Below are 20,352 nucleotides of genomic sequence, written 5' to 3'. Positions count from 1 at the left end.
TTCCGCCAACCAAGCTGCTATGTTTCTGCCTTATTGACCAATATAAAAAAAGATCAAAGTCAGGACAAGCAATTTTGAAAACCCTACTGTTGGGTAGTAATTGGGTTTCACCTTTGCAAGTAAAAATTCACTGTATTATGTTCTGCATATGGTAGGAGAGCTTATAGTTGCAAGGCTATCTGGATTTCTGTTACATTCCGTGCTAGCTATCCTTGCAGACAGTGTAGGGATCAGCGAGAGACAGTGGAGGAGGGACATAATTTTCAGTTTGTTTTCCTACTCAAAATGTGGTGAATCTGGACAGGATTGAAGCGATTGGTTGAGCTCATAAATTGTATTATATCTAATTCTGCTTTGAAATGTTCTTCGGGCATGGTAACAGATATGAAACGGTGCTTCATTGATTGGGAAGCAACATATTTTGTGTGTGTTTCTGGGTGCTGTCTCTAGTTGTAGTATTTCTATAAACTGAGAAAAGTATGTTTGTATATTGATGTCAGTGGTTAAAACTAGGGATTTTATAAATTACTTGCCATTCTACATTGTGATATAAATATTTTAATGTTGAGTGTCTGAAGTTATGAAAAAATGTCTTGAGCTGTTTTGTAGTGCATGTACACATGTACACTTTGTCATCTAAATATCTGTACCAGTATGTAATATTTAGAATCAAAGTTTCTTTATTCGAAAAATATTGTTTGGAATTGCCCATTAATATCTCAGCCAAAACTAGTCTACGGCAAGACGCCATGGCTAACTAGCGACAGGTTTTTCCTAAGCGTGCCTGAGTGGCCGGTCCCAAGTCATTCACTTCCACAGGGCTGACATTAGACTTGTACATCAAATTTGTCAGAGTATCGACATTTTTGGTGTATTGGAAAACAAACCGCAGACATCGAAATCCACTAATTTATCACGATGTGAGATAGACAAATATTTTTTCTTATTTACGACGTCTAATGAGGTTGTAGTTTCATGCATTTGATTATTACTTTCTCTTACTTATAAATAAAGTGTCGAAACCACTTGCGGGTTTGTAAAATGGATCAGTGAATGATGATAGAACTAGCCTATAGGGTACATCTTGAATATGTAGTTTTGGAAGCCAATACAGTGTAGGCCGCAGCTATTCTTCAAAAATCAGATAAAAATACCTTACCCAGAATTGGTTACACATTTAAACTCATTTTTGAATAACGTAGTAAGGTCTTTAGGAAAGACTGCAGGCATGTGGGACTCAGGAAATCACTACGTTTTTTCATGCAATTACACTTATTCAGGTTTACTTATCCCGAATATCGTGTTCTATACCGGTCAATAAGACAGAGGGATAACAACTACATTTTCTCAAAGCAAACACAGCTGATGGTTTAAGATTTCTGACTACACGTCTGCTGACCATGTACTGAGCGATGGTCATAGCTACCAGCCACAGTCACATGTTCTTCACTTAGCAAACAAAGGACGAAACTCAGCCTGTTGGAAGCGCTGGATATCAGCAGACATCTGGCCGACATTCCTGCTTTAATATGAGGACGTGCTGAAAAGTAATGACTCCGAATTTTTTATGAATAACTCTTAACGGCTATAAAATATAACAAACTTTATTAACATTCTAATTTTATTCCTCGTGTCTACATATTTATTTATCAGCACATACAGATTTGTGAGGAACATATTTCTCACAACGGGAGATCAGTTTGCAGATAGCGTCATTATAGAATATTTAACGTCGTTGACGGAGGCAAAATCTCGCGTCTGCTTCCTCCGCTTCATCGCTACCAAAGTGAAGACCTCGAAGGTGCTGTTTAACTTTCTGAAACAGGTGAAAGACTGAAGGTGCCAAGTGGGGACCGTACCTAGGATGGTCGGTAGCGATCAACCCAAGTCATCGGATTGCTGCAGACGTCGCAGCGTTCGAGTGTCATCCGGCATTGTCATGCTGGAGAAGAGCGTGCTCCATTTGCAGGCATACTGTTCGAATTCCCACTTTCAGTTTTCTGAGGGTCTTGTAGTACATTGCAGAATTTGTGGTGGGGCCTTTATGCACAAATTCCAAATGCACCATACCTTGAACATCCCAGAGCACTGTAAGCATCACTTTGCCTGCTGCTAGCATGGCCTTGAAATTTTTTTGGCTTTGGCGATCGTTCATTGCACACCTCCATTCATCGATGTTTTATTGTTTTCTGGCTCAAAATTGTGAACCCTGCTTTCATTACCTGTCACATTTATGAGGAAATCATTACCCTCACGCTTAAAATGCAAAAGAAATAGTTGACAGATGTCCACTCTCCTTTGTTGAACGTCAGGGGTGAGCAATCGAGGCACCCACCACGCACACTGTTTTCTGCACACCCTCTGTGATCTGTCACACGTCCCTGAGAGCTGTGGCTGTGTTAGCTGACCACTGTCTCTGATGAATTCATCAACCCGATGCTAATGAGTCTCGTCGGTTGCCATGCACAGTCGCCCACTCTCAGCTCTGACACACATGTTCAGTTCAGGATAACTGTTAGATTAATAGGAAGCGCGAACACGTTACTGATGTCGATACTTTCATCACTATGCCGAGCTTTCATTCTTCTACCGATTTCAATAAGAGGCACCTCTTCTGCGGTCTCAAACTCGATTTCAGAACTCTGTTTCTCACTAACCGACGTAATTAGGTTACACGTCGCCATGATACATGCTACAGTTCGGTACCCCTTAGCGCCAGCAGTATTCAACTTGTGTCGGCAAAAGCGAAAATATCGATCGAGTAATGTGCATGGCATGTAATATCTCAAACAAAATTGAGAATAGAATAAAAAATTCTGAGGCACTAGTTTCCGGCATGTCCTCGTAAATGTCCAAACTCAGCTGAATTCTTCCATTCTCCTAAACTTCACTTAATCTTCACAGCACTTTTCTGCCAAATTGTGAGAATCTAAAAGACACAACATAGCACTTCCTTTAGCAGGCCTGATATTGAATAAAAAAGATCTTTTACAACTACTTTGAATGTCGTCATCCAAATTAGGATGTCTGAAATTGCAAATGTGGATCTAATTTGCAGCTTCTACTACATTACTACTGTCAAATTCTAATACTACGTTATTCCCTTTTCCTATTTTTACTGATCAATGAAATCCCGATAATCACGGCAGACGTCGATTACCGTCCAACTGCTACAGAGGTAACGACGATGACGCTAGTTTTTGGAACCGAAATCACTTTTCTCAATAAAATAACAAGCAAATTACAAAACTGGCTTTAGATATTTACTATTACACCTGTGAGACTGAACTGTGTAATAGAAACAGAGGCTACAGCACGACTCCTACAAAAGTCCTTTGCGGAATAGGAGGACGGTTGCTGGTGGTTCTCAGCGCCACAGATGTCAGTTTAGAACCAAATTTCAAAATGTGCTTTGTAACTAGGCAAATTATAAAAAAAGCTTAACAAAATCGTGCAAAAGTGTTGTTTAGTAAATATAAGCGATTAAAGTTACAGCTTGTGTTTTATATACTGAAACTGAACAAACCTTTAATCGCCAACGTTGAAACACTCTCATTTTGACGAATCTATCTCTATTAAGAGTGTCCACTTACAAATCGAAGTGTTTTCTCTACGCCTTGGATTACTTTTCGAACTTTTCTTCACGTTTTGATTTGAATAAAAAACAAGCGAACTGACAAGTAACACAGACCAGAAACAAGTACGTGGTTTCAGATTGTTTACCACTAACAAATGACGTGACAAACAGAAATCTTGTTGAGAATAGTATTTTAATAGATTCCAATTTCCCTCTATGATACTATTCAAAACTAGCAGGACCCTAATTACGTCGGTAACTACTGCAGTACATATATATTACATCGACTGCATGCGAGCGCTCAGATGCGCCAGACCCATGAGCAGTAAATAGTGGTTTTTTACGTATTTAACACTTATGGGACACTTGATATGAACGAATCATAAAAATAAACTCTCTGTGGAACATTTTAATCGCCTAAAAATTAAGGAAACCCTGTGCTATCCTTTAAACCACAGTAGCCACCTGTGTCTCCAGTGCTATGAGCTGACCAATTCTGGTTGCAGAGAGGCATTTGAAACTGTAGTGCCGATTCTCCAGAGCTATAGCGAGCCCCAGATCTGTACGTATATCATCATCATCAGCATCATCATCACTTACTCCATTTACGGGACTTTAATGCCTACAGCAAAATAAAAAGCCACAATTTAATAAGAATGCAACAAACTACGCGCTATAAAGTTTGCAAAGGTACTCATTACAAAAAGGAAGAAAAAAAAAAGCACCAGTCAGTCACAAGCACAGTATAGGAGACATTTACCGCAGTTGGCGGTCCATCACTATCGGACCCCAGCCTCATCTTCTACCGCTGTCGGATCCACTTGTTTGAGTATCGCCAGTACCTGATACTTCCTCCACGTCCGCGGTCGTCCCTTTGGGCGTCTCCCAGCCGGTTTGGGACGGAAAGCACGGTTAGGGAGGGATCCACTGGCTCGGAAGATGTGGCCAAACCCCTGCAGCCTCTTCTTCCCCAATTTTCGGCCAACTTGTGGCTTTCCATACTGCTGGTAAAGGTCTTCTTTCGTTCTTCGTTCCCATTTACCTTCCATGGTATTCTAGGCGGGTCTCTCGAAGTGCCTTTCTCTCAAAGTTGCCCACGTTTCACAACGATATAAAAGTACCGACCATACTAATGTCATTCACAGTCGAATATTGTTACTTACCGATATCAGCCGGACTTTGAATAGATATTTTAGGCTGAAAAAAACGCTGTTAGTATTTGTTATTCGTTGCATCACCTCTTTTGTCACTTCCCTTTTTTTGGTCAGAATGGGTCACAGGTATTTGAATTCTCTTACTTGTCCTAAGGCATTCCCACCAACAACAATGAAGGACAGAGGAGCTTGATGTTGTAAGACCACAAGATATTATGTTTTACTTTCGTTCACTACCAGCCCTATTAGTTTTGCGTTGCGGAGGAATGGTGAAGTTTCAGCACTTATTCGATCCTGTATTTCGCCGAGGATCACAACATCGTCAAGAAATGCTAGTATTGTGTCTGTTCCCACCATCTTCATTTCTCGGTTTCGACCAGTGTCGCGGTTTACCATTTCCAAGGCCAGCTTCAATAGTATTGTGGCAATGGATCTCCTTGTCGCAATCCATTTCGAATACCGAATGGTGGTGATAGTTGACTGACGAACCTTACTTGGCAAGTTGACTGGATGAAGCAAGCTGTTATTTGTCTGATGAATTCAGGTGGAATATCCAGTTCTTCTAACTTTTCCCTAATATAGAGTTTACTTCGCTAAAATCAATGAAGATGAGATGTAGTTGCGATCAAACTCGTAAAATTATTTTTTTAGCTGACTCAAATATGTGATCAAGAGTCGACCTCCCAGAGATGAAGCCACATTTATAAGGCGCAATAATTTCTTCACCCAATGGCTTCAAGCGGCTTCGGAGCAGCTTTATAAATACTTTGCACCCAATCTGAAGCAGTGAAATTTCACGGCAGTCGGATACTTGTGGGGCATCTCCATTCTTGAAGATGGGACATTTAATTGCGCCCTTCCATTCTTCACGAATTTTTTCCACTGTTCAGGCGATAAATATTAACCGCTTCAACGCCTCCATCAATGCTTCATCCCCCAGGCGTAGCATCTCAGCTGTGGTACCACTACCACCTAGAGCCTTTTTGTTGTTGAGGGCCTTTAGCGAAACACAGATTTCTTCTTTTGATAGTTCATGGATTTCCTCTCTATCAAATTGGCCCTGTATCTGAGTTGTCAATACTGTTCTGTTTGAAACGTCCCTTTAGAAAAATTAAACGTGACTGTGCTTAAACTGACAATATTTTTTAGCGCAACGCAATCTGACTTTCAAAAATCCCTACTAAAGAATTGCCCTCACTAACATTAACCTATATGTTTCACAAATCACTTACTTCACAAAAATCTTCGTTTCTCGAACTACTGCAATACAAGGAGCGCCACTACTGCCAGCTAACTAAAAGATTCAAACTACGGAAGTCACTAACTACCGATAGGCACAGTTAGCAAATGAAAGATTTTAATAGAGAAAAAACAATGTATTTACCTTAATAGTCATAATATATATAGCAGTTCATGACATTCATTCTTACAAATTTCAAAACTCCGCCATCTCTCTCCCCACATCCACCACTGCTGGCGGCTCACCTCCAACTGCGCAACGCTACGCGCTGTCAGCATCCAGCTGCCGCTGCCCAACACTACAATGGCAGACAACAATGCAAACCAGCCACAGGCTGCACACGGCACAGCCAGTGATTTTTATACAGAGCGCTACGTGGCGGCGGCGTTACCAATAAAAAAACCTAAACAGCCTACTTGCATAGCCCTCATGCTCCCCACAAAAAAATTTACAAATTGTTTTGGGCAGTGGCCAATACAGATTTGAAAATTTTTTTCATAATTACAATGACAAAGAAATGAAATGCACACACTTATCGATACAATGTTGGTCAAAAGCTAAAATTTTCTCACAGTCCATAAAGACAGTCCTGATCATTCATCAAAGTAAAATTGCAGTGTTTTTCTCAAAGTCTGAGTAGTAAAAGAAAATGCACTTGGAAGTAGTGGACTTCTAAGCAGTCTTGAAGTAGTAGTGTTGTCCTTCCAACCAAAGACAGTGCTGACTCTTGACATGCAGACAGATAATGGGCCACAACAGAGTCAGTCGACGTTGAAGGCTATCGGTAGGTAGGTCATCACAGAGCAGACCCACTGTAGTCCTGGTAGAGATTGCTATTGGTGGGCCACCAGAGGTGCAGACCCACTGCAGTCCTTGTAAAAATAATGGTATTGGTGGGTCATCAAAGGTGTAGACCCACTGTAGTCCTTGTAGAGATGGCCAGCAGCCATCTGTTTGAGTGTGCAGGTGCACAATCACCATTAAAGAGTCTTGCAGATAATATAGCAAGTCCATAACCACCACTTTTGCACTCACAAAAATTGTTTTTGAAATGTCCTTACAACCAGCAATGCTGTTATCTAGTCCCTTACTGAATTATTAACACATGTGCCAACACTATCAGTCCCTACTTCTCACATATTGTCCATATACTATGACCAACAGAAATGTGTGCAGTGAAATGTAATTTACAAGTTACTTAATTTGATGAACTAGTGTCCATTACAATTTTATAACATAAGAATACAATAACAAAGGACAAAATATATCATTAAAGAACATAATAGTACAGATAATATTTGCTGTAGTACAGGCTTTACAAAAGAATCGAAATAACAAACACAACAGTGTTACAAAAATTACGACATAAGTACATACATAAAAGATCAGAATGACTTTTGAAACATCAACTTCACACATGAGCATTTGAACAAAACAGAAAAAATTATGTGTAAACATGTTTACGAAAGTAAATAACATGTTATTAATGCAAGTTATATTTGAGGATAACAGTATTCCTCATCATAGTGAATGTAGCTTAGTATTAGAAGAGAAAAAATTCTATGAAACAGTACACAGAGACAGGAAGAAAATAAATACACAAGGGTACAGAAACACATAGTGGGATAACACAAAAGGAAAGGACAGGGTTTTCGTTTTCACTGTAACATTTGGTACTGCAGTCCAACCCAAAACTGCAGTCCATAGATCTTTCGTCTTATTTCAACATTTGTTTCCGCCTAAAAAATCCTGTCCAAGCATGCTTTCAGTATTCTGTTCAAATCCTCTTTCGAAAATAGTTTTTCTCCACTGTACACTACTTTTTTTTGGCCAAACCATTTTCTTATAGCTTCTCAATGCTTTCCTTCCAATTCATCATAGTTAGTTTTTTATATAGTCTACCCCTCTTAAGCTAACTTAAACCTACTGAGCTCAGATGCTAAACTGAGGGACGACGCAATGCAGCAGCACAAATCAAATAAACACAAACAGCAATGACCCAAAAAAAAAAATGCAGATTTGCAAAGCAAGCAGCAGTAAATGTAATAACTTATATCTAAACATGACAAACCCACAAGCAGAAAAAATAGTATACTATAGACAACAATGCAGATAAGGGAAAGTTATAATCACATCTTAATGTCTATGTAATTAAAGTGGTGCACCACAAAAACTAATGCAACAACAAATTACCAAGTACTTGAAAAGAAAATTATATATACAGTTACTGTTATTAGTCGCTTCTTATTGATCTTTCCATTCCAAGAGCTCCTTTTTCGAAGAATGTGGATCATAAAATAATTATTTAATAGATCTGTTGACAGAAAGTGTTCACATTAGCAAATGAATTTAATTTTATTTTATAAAACCAATGCTGCAACACAGCTGGAAAACAGATATCAAATGAAATAAGCAACTATGAAAAGAAAAGCATAAAAATATCATTCAATAGTCATGTGAGATTCCATAAGTTAGTAGAAATTCTGTCAACTCTCGTAGAAAGACGTTTGATATAATCAGGTGTCAGATGTAAGTATCTTTCCAAGTAATGGGCGTGTCGTATTTGCGATGCTTTTTAGAAAGGAATGTCAATAGCGAGGATAGTGCCCTTTTTTTTTAATGGTTTTCTGTTGTCAGACGACTACCTCTCAGCCGGGCGCCCAAAACGCATTACGTCAAGGTCACTTACCTTTCTTACTGAAATATTTATGACAGCAGTTTCCGCTACAGTGACAATCTCATATAAAAATTTCACACGTCAAGAATTTGCGTTATTCATCTGTAGAAACAAAATCCTATTTATATAACAGAGTCCAAAAAATTTTCGTTGGCATTGTAATACATTCACGCATTTACACACATTTCTTAACTCTTAAAGTACGATTCTTGGTTTCCAACAACCTTTTTCACAAATCAGAGTCCCTAACCAATACTCATTATTCCTTACCTTATTATACATATGCATATTCGTTGACACTTCTTCCATATTTCATCATAAGAAATACGTAGCACAATCAAATTCCTCATATATGGTAGCATCATCTTATTGATCATAAACATACCTCAACAGCATAATACACATCGTCGTCGTAAAAATAACATCACAACACCTCAGTCAAATCTCTAAAACAACGTAGCTTTCTGCAATAATGTCAAAACCTAAAAAATTCTCTGCTCATTTCAATATTGTCATCTACCTCAAACGTACTTTATAAATCATGATCCCATACCAAATACATCATTCAAAGCTCTCATAGTATCACAATGGTTCCGAAAAAATATGAACATTTCACAAAGTACAGACAAAATACAATTTCATAAATGTGAAATTATCCTACTGTGTAATTGCGTAAACATGTGTCACTGACGTAGTTGAAAAAATGTTTGTTTCTCAGTTAAATGACCAGATACCTGTGTAATTTATGTGTTAGAGAAATATGGTACCGATGTGTAAATTTGTATAAGCAAATACCATATTAGCTGGGGCTCCTTGTGCTTGCCAAACACATTAAACACAAAGTAAGCGTGTACCTCCCTGAGGATTAATGTAATTGTATCCTCAGATGTTACAGGTTACAGCAATGGAATGAAATGTATCACGGAAAACCTTTCTATCATTGTATTTCAAATATCTTTAAACATAAATGTTTTAAGTACAAAATTAATCACTCAAACACGTGTACTGTAGCGCTAAACTGTGCGTCATGCTGTAAGATAATCTCTGTGGAAGTGTCGTAGTTATCCTCCTCCGATAGCTAAGTTCTGCAGAAGTCAATGTACTGACCTCATGATAAACAAAAGTGAAACGCTTTGCGTATAGATACTGTAGTTACTACGCTTATTGCTGTGATGAAGTAAGTACTGTACTGTAACGTATTGTTTTGCTACAGAAAAGGCTGTCTCATTGTAGCTATACTACATAGTTACTACTAAAACATGTTTTACTTTACAGAATAATTTAGAAAAACTGTGCAGATATAAAACAGATACACCGCAAAAGCAACATTGTAAATCGTGTCAAATGTTAGTAGTGTCGTGATATAATCATGTAGCTGTCACATATACCACTGTGTCATCTGGTATCTCACAGAAAGTACTTTAAATCCAGAATGTATTTTCAAGTAAACCAAAATGTTGCATTAAAATCTCATTAGCAGTACTGGTAAATGCTCTAAGTTTGTGAGCCTTATAGTCATTACACAATAACACCGTGTCCTCTGTTCACTAGAACACTGCATTCGTAATTTCTGTTTAAATAAGTTTTGTTGGTTCTTGACTGGATATTTAACTTCAAACATTGTTGTACGTTAACAGATTCTAAGTCTGACAAGGCATACTAGTAATGTAAAGTGAAAAGTTATATGCCAAATAGAAAGTTAAAAAAGCAGATTATCTTACAATAAGCGGTTTTACATGTGAAATGTGGCCCAATACGCAGAGTTCCAACTTCAAAGCAGTTATCATGTTGTGCACGTCGGTAAGGAAAGCTAAAATTTTTCTCAAGGCTAGCGTCTTATGTTATTTTTCTTGGAGCCAGCGGGCGCACGTGGCTGCCTGCGGTGAGAGTCATTGTCTGTCTCTTTGTTGGCGCGCGTCGTTATTGGGATTAGGAGACCTAACTTCTACAAATTCACCTTGTCGAGAGGGCCCTGCTCTGTTTGATTCCCGCCAGTTCTGCTGCAATTCAGGTCTGTCGTTACGATCATATCGTCTGTCGTCATGTCGGTAGATTCCATAGTTTCTTTCTTGTCGGTCACATGGTGGAGAATTTATCTCTGAATCGTAACTGCGCGCTGGACCGTTGCGTCTAAAGTTATTCTGTCTCCCTTGATAATATTTATTTTGGTTCACATATTGTCTGTTTTTCTGATTGTCTCTGTGACAGTCACTACCGCGTAGAGGTGATCATTCCCTGTAATTATTACTACTCTGCCAACGGTTGTCATACAGGTGGTGTCTGTTTTGGTCACGATTTGTGTTGTGAGAATAGCCTTGTCGTGTCCAGTTATTATTTCTTTCATCGCGGAATTGCGACGGATGTGACCTGTAATTGTTGTGTTCCTGTTTTCGCGTTCCGCGATTGTCAATGTCAGTTTCTAATTCTTGTAAGAGTCCCTGAAAAGCTTCAATGCCGTCTTTGCACGCCCTGCCAAAATAATATGCCGTAAATATTCAGGCAATTTGATTAAGCAAATGCGGATGAGTTCTGACGGGCTGTATGGGTTTGAAAGATACCGATTCTTATGTAACATGTCTTCAAAATATTTCACAAGACTTGAAAATTCAGATTGTTCAAAATTTTTCATCATTATGATGCCATGTTTTTCTCGGTCTTGTGTGGCTTGGGACCAATATGCTGACAGGAATGCATGGTAAAATTCTCCTTCACTGTGGCAATCGTGAATGACCGATCGCATTCTTACAGCTGGTTCATTCTCTAAGTAGCCACACATAAATTCTAATCTGTACTCTAGTGACCAGTTGGGAGGAAAACAATGAGAGAACTGATGGAGCCACGCTTGTGGATGAATTTCGTTGCCAGAATTCTTAAAAGTTTTGAATTTATGTGTAGTAATGAACAGCTTATAGTCAAAATCATCGTGTCGGCGGGTCGCATGTCGGTCATTGTTACGTCGTTTCGGCGGTTCCATCTCAAAATTCGGTGCACCTTGCCAATTTCTTTCACAATTTCCGAAAAGCCCTGTGTTATTATTTTGTGGCTTTTCCATATTTCTAAGTCCCTCTTCCCGTGTTGGAGCGCGAGTGTCCTCTGAAATACGTAATTCTTGTATTACCTGTGTCAGCTGATCTTGTACTTCCCGGATTTCTCTTTGGTGTTTGGGTATTAATTTGATTCTGATTTTGTTTGAATTTCCTAATTTGTTCGAACTTTTCTGTGTCATTAAAGACTACCGGTTTTGTGTCATTCAGATTATCATCTACCTTCGTAGATAAATTATTTAGCTGATCTGAAAGTTCAACTACTTTCTCTGATAATGAACTAATGTCCTCCATGTGTCTTTATGAACCAATTTTCAGAGTATCTACTGTGTCCTTTAAGTTCGCTTGAGTTTTTGCAAGTTGCGTAACCGAATCGGTAGATGCAACTGAGTCAATATTAGCTTCCAAGGTCTCATGATTTTCATGAACAATAGTTTGCAGTTCTTTTAAGGCTGCTTCGTGATTCTGTGATGCATTTTCATGCCGCGAAAAAATAGGTTGGAAATGCTCACAAATTTGTGTTTTTACGTCATTACAGACTTTTTGATATTTCGATTCGATTTTATGTAATTCAGTAGTTAAATCTTCACGTGTTTGTTCAAGTGTATGTTCCACTGAGTCTAACTTTTGAAGCTTTTGTTCCATTGCGTCTAACATTTGAAGCTTTTGCTGTGTTTGTCTCTGATTTTGTTCCATTGTGTCCAACTTTTGAAGCTTTTGTCCCATTTGTTGCATTACTTGTAATAACAATGCACTGGTGTCTGAAACATATTCCTTAGTGCTATTCGGCAATGCATTTGAACCGGCAATATGCGCAGTTTGAAAAACAGAAAACGTGTCTTGACTTATTTGAGAAAGCGGTGAGGACGCAAAACCTGTATCTACAGTATTTGCAAGAATGTGTCCTGTCATTTCGGAATCCTGAGGCGAGCTGTTGCCGACTGATCGATTGATAATTGTTCCCTGTTCACTACGTATTTCACTGTCTACACCATTGTTTGCAGCCCGCTCCATTTCCCTATGTACAATTACCAAATTACTACTTTGAACACTAGTTAATTCATTACTCGGTGGCGCTAACACTCCGCTTTCGTCTTCACTGTCATTTCTCAGTTTACTTTGGAGCCTAGTATTACGTTTTTCACACGCCATTATTGTCACAATATTTCACACGACAACACAGAAAAAAACAATTTGAAGAGCAAAAATAAGAGAATACATAAACATGGAAAATAATATCTAGTTAATTGCAAGCGCAGCTGCGAAATACTTGGTGCAACTCTACATGCATGCTACAACTGTTTTACTGTACAACAATGAAAGACTACAACTACAAAGGAGATTCTCTCTACAATTACGCGCTAGCAATAAACAAAACCTACACTAATTACACAAACTACAAGAAAAAATCAGAAGTTTCCAGTGAGGTATCCTAGGCTAAGGGTCGACATATGAAACGTCCCCTTAGAAAAATTATACAAGACTGTGCTTAAACTGAAACACAATATTTTTTGGCGCAACACAATCTGACTTTCAAAAATCCCTACGAAAGAATGGCCCTCACTAACATTAACCTATATGTTTCACAAATCACTTACCTCACAAAAATCTTCGTTACTCGAACTACTGCAATACAGGGAGCGCCACTACTGCCAGCTAACTAAAAGATTCAAACTACGGAAGTCACTAACTTCTGATAGGCACAGTTAGCAAATGAAAGATTTTAATAGAGAACAAACAATGTATTTACCTTAATAGTCATAATATATATAGCAGTTCATGACATCCATTCTTACAAATTTCAAAACTCCGCCATCTCTCTCCCCACATCCACCACTGCTGGCGGCTCACCTCCAACTGCGCAACGCTACGCGCTGTTAGCATCCAGCTGCCGCTGCCCAACACTACAATGGCAGACAACAATGCAAACCAGCCACAGGCTGCACACGGCACAGCCAGTGATTTTTATACAGAGCGCTACGTGGCGGCGACGTTACCAATAAAAAAAACCTAAACAGCCTACTTACAAGTTGTCATGGTTGAATAAACCCACAAAAGTTTTTAAAATACGTTTTGTATACGCGACCATGTCGCAGTTGGTTGAATATGTTTGCCTGCACTAGTGGTGGTACCACTTCAGCAGTCTCACTCGATAAAACCAATGTATGTTGCCAGTAGACACCCCTGGGAAATCTTGAGGCCGGGGAAAAACATCGTGAGGGCTTTGACTCTCCTACTGCTATCAACAGATAGTTTTGGTGTTCCCATATTCTTCCTCCTTATGAGCTATGTTTCGCCTCGCCTCACAAAAAGCAATTCTTGATCATCTGAAGGTTGCTCTAGCCATTTCAGCCTTGTCGCTGATATTGTCTCTACGGATTTCTGACATTCTTGATCAAACCAAGGTTTACTTCTGCGTTTTGGAAGGCAAAAAAAGCTCTTAATTTTGCTGAGTAGTATTGCATTCCGTATTGCTAGCCACGCGCCTTCTACATTATTACTACCCTCCGATGGTGTGAGATGTTCTGCAACTTTTTTTTGGTAACGCTGTCTCACTGCTACATCTTTCAATATTTCCTTGTCAAAGCGGACCATATTTTCTTCATAATTTCGCCAATTGGTGGACAGTTTCAGATGTAGATTGGCTGCAGCCAAAAAGTGGTCGGAGTCAATATCTGCCTCGCGGAAGGTTCGTATATGTTTCTACAGTTCCATGATGCCCTCGGTCACCTAGAACATGATCGATCTGGTTCTTTGTACTTACATCTTGTGACATCCAGGTAATATACTTCTTTACGTGGAAGTACGTGCCTCTGATAGTCATAACGCACTGTCATCCATAAAAATTCAAGACATTGTTTGGGAAAAAATCCATGAATGGCTGCAAATGCTCTCCAGGTAGCCAAACAAAATCATTTCAAGTCAATGATCGGTTGATCTGGACCAGAGGATCCAGTACATTGTTTCAACGAAGTTAATTAACCTGACACCGTTCTTATTGCTTGCTTCTTGGCTATTATCAGGGTCAATTTTTGGCCGACACTCCTTTTCTCTCCCTATTTTGGCACTGAAATCTCCTATTACCAGTTGGCTTGAACGCCTAGGTAGTCCAAATACTTTTTCTAGCTGGAGATATAAACTGTTCTTTGTTTCTTCGTCAGCATCTTCTAATGGGGCATGACAGGTGACTAAGCAGATATTCTTTGGTTTAGTGTTTAATATGATCTAGCAGATGCGGTTATCTACTGGAGACCAGTTATTGACAGCCGATATCATTTTATTATGGACAGAAAATCCAACTCCTGATTCCATGCTTGATTTAGCTCGTTTGCTGTTGAAGAGCTTGTACGTATCTTCAATCTTCATGACTCCATGAGACAGTCTTGTTTCTTGAGTTGCTGTCACTAGGCACTGATATTTACCGAATGCTTCTCCAAGTAGTTTCATTCCCCCGGTCATGACTGACTTTACATTCCATGTTCCAATTCTAAATCCAGAGAATCCATCAACATATCCACATATCCAGTTTTATAAATGTTTTGATCGGTGCGATATTTCGTCTTTTCATTTAACGAGGTTCTTTTTTTTTCAGAAGCGGAGGCTGGCCCATCGTCTAACTCTCCTCCTTTCTCATCTAGGCTTGGGACCGGCAATAACGTTATATGTATAAATCATGAGATACCGCCTAATGCAGTGCCGGACCTCCTTTTACCCAATATTGAGCCATGATGCCTCAGTATCCATCCGTAATTATGTGGCTCTATATCTGTCAATGATTACGGAGATGTTGCACGTGCAGGACTTACCAAATCATACGCTCGACTTGTACAAAATACTCTACGTGGTGCATTGCCATCCATAAAAATTCAACCCTCATTTGGGGAAAAATCTATGAACGGCTACAAATCGTCTCTAGGTAGCCAAACAAAGCCATTTCAATCAATGATCGGTTGAACTGGACCATGGCATCCAGTCCATTCCATGTAAACTTAGCTCATACGACTGTAGAGCCACCACCAGCTTCCACAGTGTGTAGCTGACAACTTGGATCCATGACTTCGTGGGGTCTCCGCTACACTCGAACCTTATCGTCAGCTCTTAACAACTGAAAGCGGGCCTCGCCTGGTCAGGCCACGGCTTTCCAGTAGTCCAGGGTCCAATCGATACGGTCACGACAGAAGAGGCGCAGCAAGCGATGTATTGCTGCGGGCAAAGCAACTAGCGTCGGTCGCTGCGACCATAGCCCATTAAAGCCAAATTTCGCCGCAGTACTCTGACGGATCTCTGCATTTATTTCACGCAGTGTTGATTGTCTTTTAGCACTGATAACTCTACGCAAACGCCGCTGCTCTCAGTCGTCACGCAAAGGCCGTTGGCCACTGCGTTCTGTCTGGTAAGAGTTAATGCCTCAGATTTGGCATTCTCTGCACGCTGTTGACACTGTGGATCTCGGAATATTGGAATCCAGTGAATGTTCCTTGACCAGATCCTAACTCTCCTTCCACATTCTTCCGTATTGTAACACCCCAAGAAACACTAAAACCCAAATAAGAATGTCATAATAATTTAAAGTAGGGAACAGAGTTATCCTGACAGTTACGACAACTTTGAGAATAACGTAACGCCTTAAAGTTTTGATGAACATCAATTTCAATAATTACTGAGTATGTCATGATATCAAGCTAGAAAGAAAGAATGGTTATTTTAATTAGCTATCAAACATCTTAGTAATAACTGCAAATCAGTATGACGAAAGTTATGTCCAAAGTAATATGTCGGTCAGAGATAACATTTATTGTGAAAGAGAATTTTATACGCTATGGAAAGGAAATTCAATACATCTACAGTGCTCGCTCATGGAAAAGTCAGTTGCTTGCTAGCTAGCTTGCTATCAAGTAGAGAGAGAGCACCGTTTGTTATAGTACTACAAACGGAACGCTACGAGATATTTTCTTTTTTAACAAAAGTAATATTGTGTGACAGACATGCATGGACTTTGTTCTCAGTTATCCAGACTTGAGAACTTGAACTGAAGTGATATTCTGATAGTGTACGACGAGTTAATGAACTTTAATTATTGGAGATATTATTGTTTGACTCAGCCTTCATCAAAGTGAACAGTTACAACAAAGAATGGACATAGTATCGAAGACTGCAATACCTGATTAGCCTGGAGTAGGAAACATTTATACGAACACACGAAGATAATACAAATACGGTGACTGTAAATGCTGTCATAGTTGTCATGATCACCGAACTGAAAAGAACTGTAATTGATCTGATCCATCGGTGTGCGTGTGGTCTGATGATTATAAAGTAATTGCTAAGAGGGAATAATAAAATTGTTCGTCGGTAATGGAAATTTCACGTGTTGGCTCCATCATTAATTGAACTGTGTGATAGTTGAGAGACTAAATTAATTAGCTGTGAAAATATTAATTGGAAGAGGGACTTGATGAACATTGAGAATTGAAAGGAGTGTTTTGCCGAAATAATATGACGACGCACGAAAGCAAGATGGCATGGATTTGCGTCTTGCCCTAGTGAACAATTCTGCCTAGCAACGTAACAACTACTGATACTGAACCGCAAATGAATTTTTTCCTTCCTTCAGTGGTATGAAACGACACCGGTGATGAATGATTCACTCAGTACTACACTAAATAACTAACTGTGCATAACAAATCATCATAAAACCATAATAAACAATTAGCAGTTCACATCGCTGAGAAGACTGTGCGCACTCCAAACGGAGTTTCATACATTACACGAGGAACAATGTTCGTTAGAGATTTTCAGGTGCTGTTCGACGTTATCCGACGGGGACAACCATCACTGCGCGTAGCGTCTCCATTCCACAGACCAAGCTGTAGCAGTGGCGGCTCAACATTAACAGCGACAACACAAAGGGGAGAGGGGACGTCACAGTATATAATGGTCGCCAGCAACTTCTTTGCCTGAGCCATTAAGCTGTTTGTGTGATAGATCTCCACTCATCTGCCCCTGGTACCTTCGAGAACCTGTAGATGATATTTTCTCTAAAGTGTGATAGTATATCTCCAGACTTCTTCACACCAATTTCAATACCCGCTTGGTTGCCAAATCCCCATAACAAATTCATAAATTCCGTAGGAGGACTAGACAGCCCTCTGCCTTATTTGACTTCAGGTCTTCCAAAGCTCTGTTAAACTCATAATACTGGGTTCCTTATGTCTTCCATATCGACTCTGATATCATCCCAGCCGCGTTCAGGCAAGTTCTTCCCACCTGAGAGAGCGCATTGTGCTCTTTTCACCAAACTTCTTCCTTCACTGCCCTTACTAATCAGTAAAGCTTTGGCGACTGCTTAAAACCTTCCATACCCCACTCCTACACTTGTGTGCCAGGTGCTTGTCGTGGCTGCTAGGTAGTCTGTGACGCCACGAACGGTGTAAAACTATTGCAGCGCCACTATGGCTTTCGACACCACCTCCTCGCTGACTAGTTAACCGTGTCAGCTCTTGTTGCGTAAGGGCAACGGCTGGCATAGGCACCTGATAGAGGCAGACACGCAGTAAGGCAAAGCTGCACTCAAGGTGGTTGGAGACCAACTGGTGTGCTGAGTGACAGTGGCGACTGAGCTGCCTCAACCCTACGGATCCCACTCGAAGCCCAGAATCGTCATGGCTGGCGGACTGTTCATAGAAAAGCAGGTGTGCCTTTGTCGTTCTTGCTGAGCTTTAGCAGATGACTTTACGGAGGCTGTGCCGTACAGTGCACAACGCCGAAGTAATGCTGCTTTGGTCTGAGTTGGTAAAATTTCCTTGCAGCCAGGCCCATTGCGCTACCCAGCCAAATGTTGACTCCAAAACGCCGCCTTGTAGGGTGCTACGTCGACACTATTACAGAAGCTAGCTTTAGGAATTGCATTGGTGGCTGGCCCCACGTATCAGTTACTCGGCTGCTAAAGCCTGCCTGAAGCTCAGGCTTCAATACAGTTATCCACAACACTGTTCGAGTGTAGTGACTTTATTACTCACAGGAGCTGAACGGCTACATCCTGTGGAAGAACCTGACGACGGCGTGGGAGCACGCCGGCCGCTACTCCACCGACGTCTACACGGAGGAGGCGGAGCGGCTCATCCTGGAGCACGACGCGGAGAGGCCGCTCTTCCTGTACCTGTCGCACCAGGCCTGCCACGCGGGGGACCCCGCCGCCCCCGTCACCGCGCCTCAGGAGGCCATCAACAAGTTCCTCTACATATCGGACCCCAACAGGCGCATATACGCAGGTTGGATGATTAAGTGTATTTCATAAATGCTAGCTCTCGTTGTTAAACGCATACTGAATCTTGGCACGTCGAGAGACGAGATGAAGGTATCTTCTTTTCGTGCTGATAAACAATAACGCCAAAATCGCATAAATCTTTCTCAATGTTTAACAGCCGGTTTCGCTAAAGTTTGCTGTCATCTTCAGACCGGAGAAAGTCACAATAAACATGTGTTGTAAAAAATTTTGAAGACCTGAAGATGCCAGCAAAGTCTGTCGAAATCAGATGCTGGAAGTAAAGAAATATTTATCCGATCTTGGCTTCAGAAAGTTTTCTACCATGTTAAATGCTAATACAAAGAAAAAAATGCTGAAACGGAAGCGACGGACCAGTTAATCTTATTTTATACTTCGTAATCCTCCATACGCTGTATGGCAAAGGGTACTTCATGTAGAACTGGCATTCAATCCATTTTCTTGTTAAGTCGCGAGTGGTGCACTGAAAGAACGACTGTCCGCAAGCGTCTCTCTAATTGTACCTCCATGGTCACTTTGCAAGATATATGTAGGAAATATCAGTATGAGGGCTGACACCTGTAGGAACATACACCCTCAAAAATTTAACTGTTAAACGTACTACGACGCGCGATCCCTTTGTTTCAGCACATGGCATTAGAGTTCAGTGGGCACCTCTTTCTCCAAGGCATGACTATATGCTGAAACGGAAGCGACGGACCAGTTAAGTAGCAGACTGGAAAATTACCGAACTAAATGAATCAAAGTGAATCGATTCAAGTAATAATGACATGAAAGAGGGCTGTCGGGGGCACATTTGATTGTGTAAATGTCCCGAGACGGAATACCTCTTGGCGTACAAATTATCCAGATTATATTCATCCAGTATTTCAGAATGAGAGCACTAAGCTTACATAAAATCTCAAACATTTTCCGAACTTTTTCTGTGTGACATCCTTCACAAAACAATGAAGGGAAAAAAATTGTCGCTTATTGTCTTTTCGCCGTTCCTATAGTAAAACTACAGCATCAGGCATTTAATTTATTAATACTTTAATGCTACCTCTGTTTAGGTTTTACTAACATAACGACTAATATTATACACGTTAACGCATATATAAAGTTATCAGGTGCCTGATTTTGTAGAAGTGAGTCCAATAGTGAATTAGATTCTTTAAATATCATGCGCAGCCGGTCGCACTGGTATTTTCTAAATCGAAATAAGGATGGCGTGATATAGCCTCTAGATAAGTGCGAGCCGGGAGTGACGTATGGGAGATATATGGGAAGGCGCTAGACTGAAAAGATTGACAGATGTATTTGTGGAAAGGAACTCACAGCTGGGTTGCAGGTTTTGGGACAGGAGTTTGACGCTGGCCTGGTTGGGGTGAAGACT

At 40.3% G+C, this 20,352-nt stretch overlaps 1 protein-coding gene across 1 annotated transcript in view; it reads left to right on the top strand.

Annotated features, from left to right (window-relative positions):
- LOC126355029 (arylsulfatase I-like) overlaps window positions 1-20,352 on the top strand; it is a 100,938-nt gene that overhangs the window by 30,284 nt on the left and 50,302 nt on the right. The window contains exon 4 of the mRNA XM_050005177.1: window positions 18,714-18,963. Coding sequence (XP_049861134.1) covers window positions 18,714-18,963 — 250 coding nt within the window. The remainder of the gene's footprint in view (window positions 1-18,713; window positions 18,964-20,352) is intronic.

Source organism: Schistocerca gregaria, chromosome 3, assembly GCF_023897955.1.
Source record: "Schistocerca gregaria isolate iqSchGreg1 chromosome 3, iqSchGreg1.2, whole genome shotgun sequence".
NCBI lineage: Eukaryota > Metazoa > Arthropoda > Insecta > Orthoptera > Acrididae > Schistocerca > Schistocerca gregaria.
This window is presented reverse-complemented; position numbering and strand designations above follow the sequence as displayed.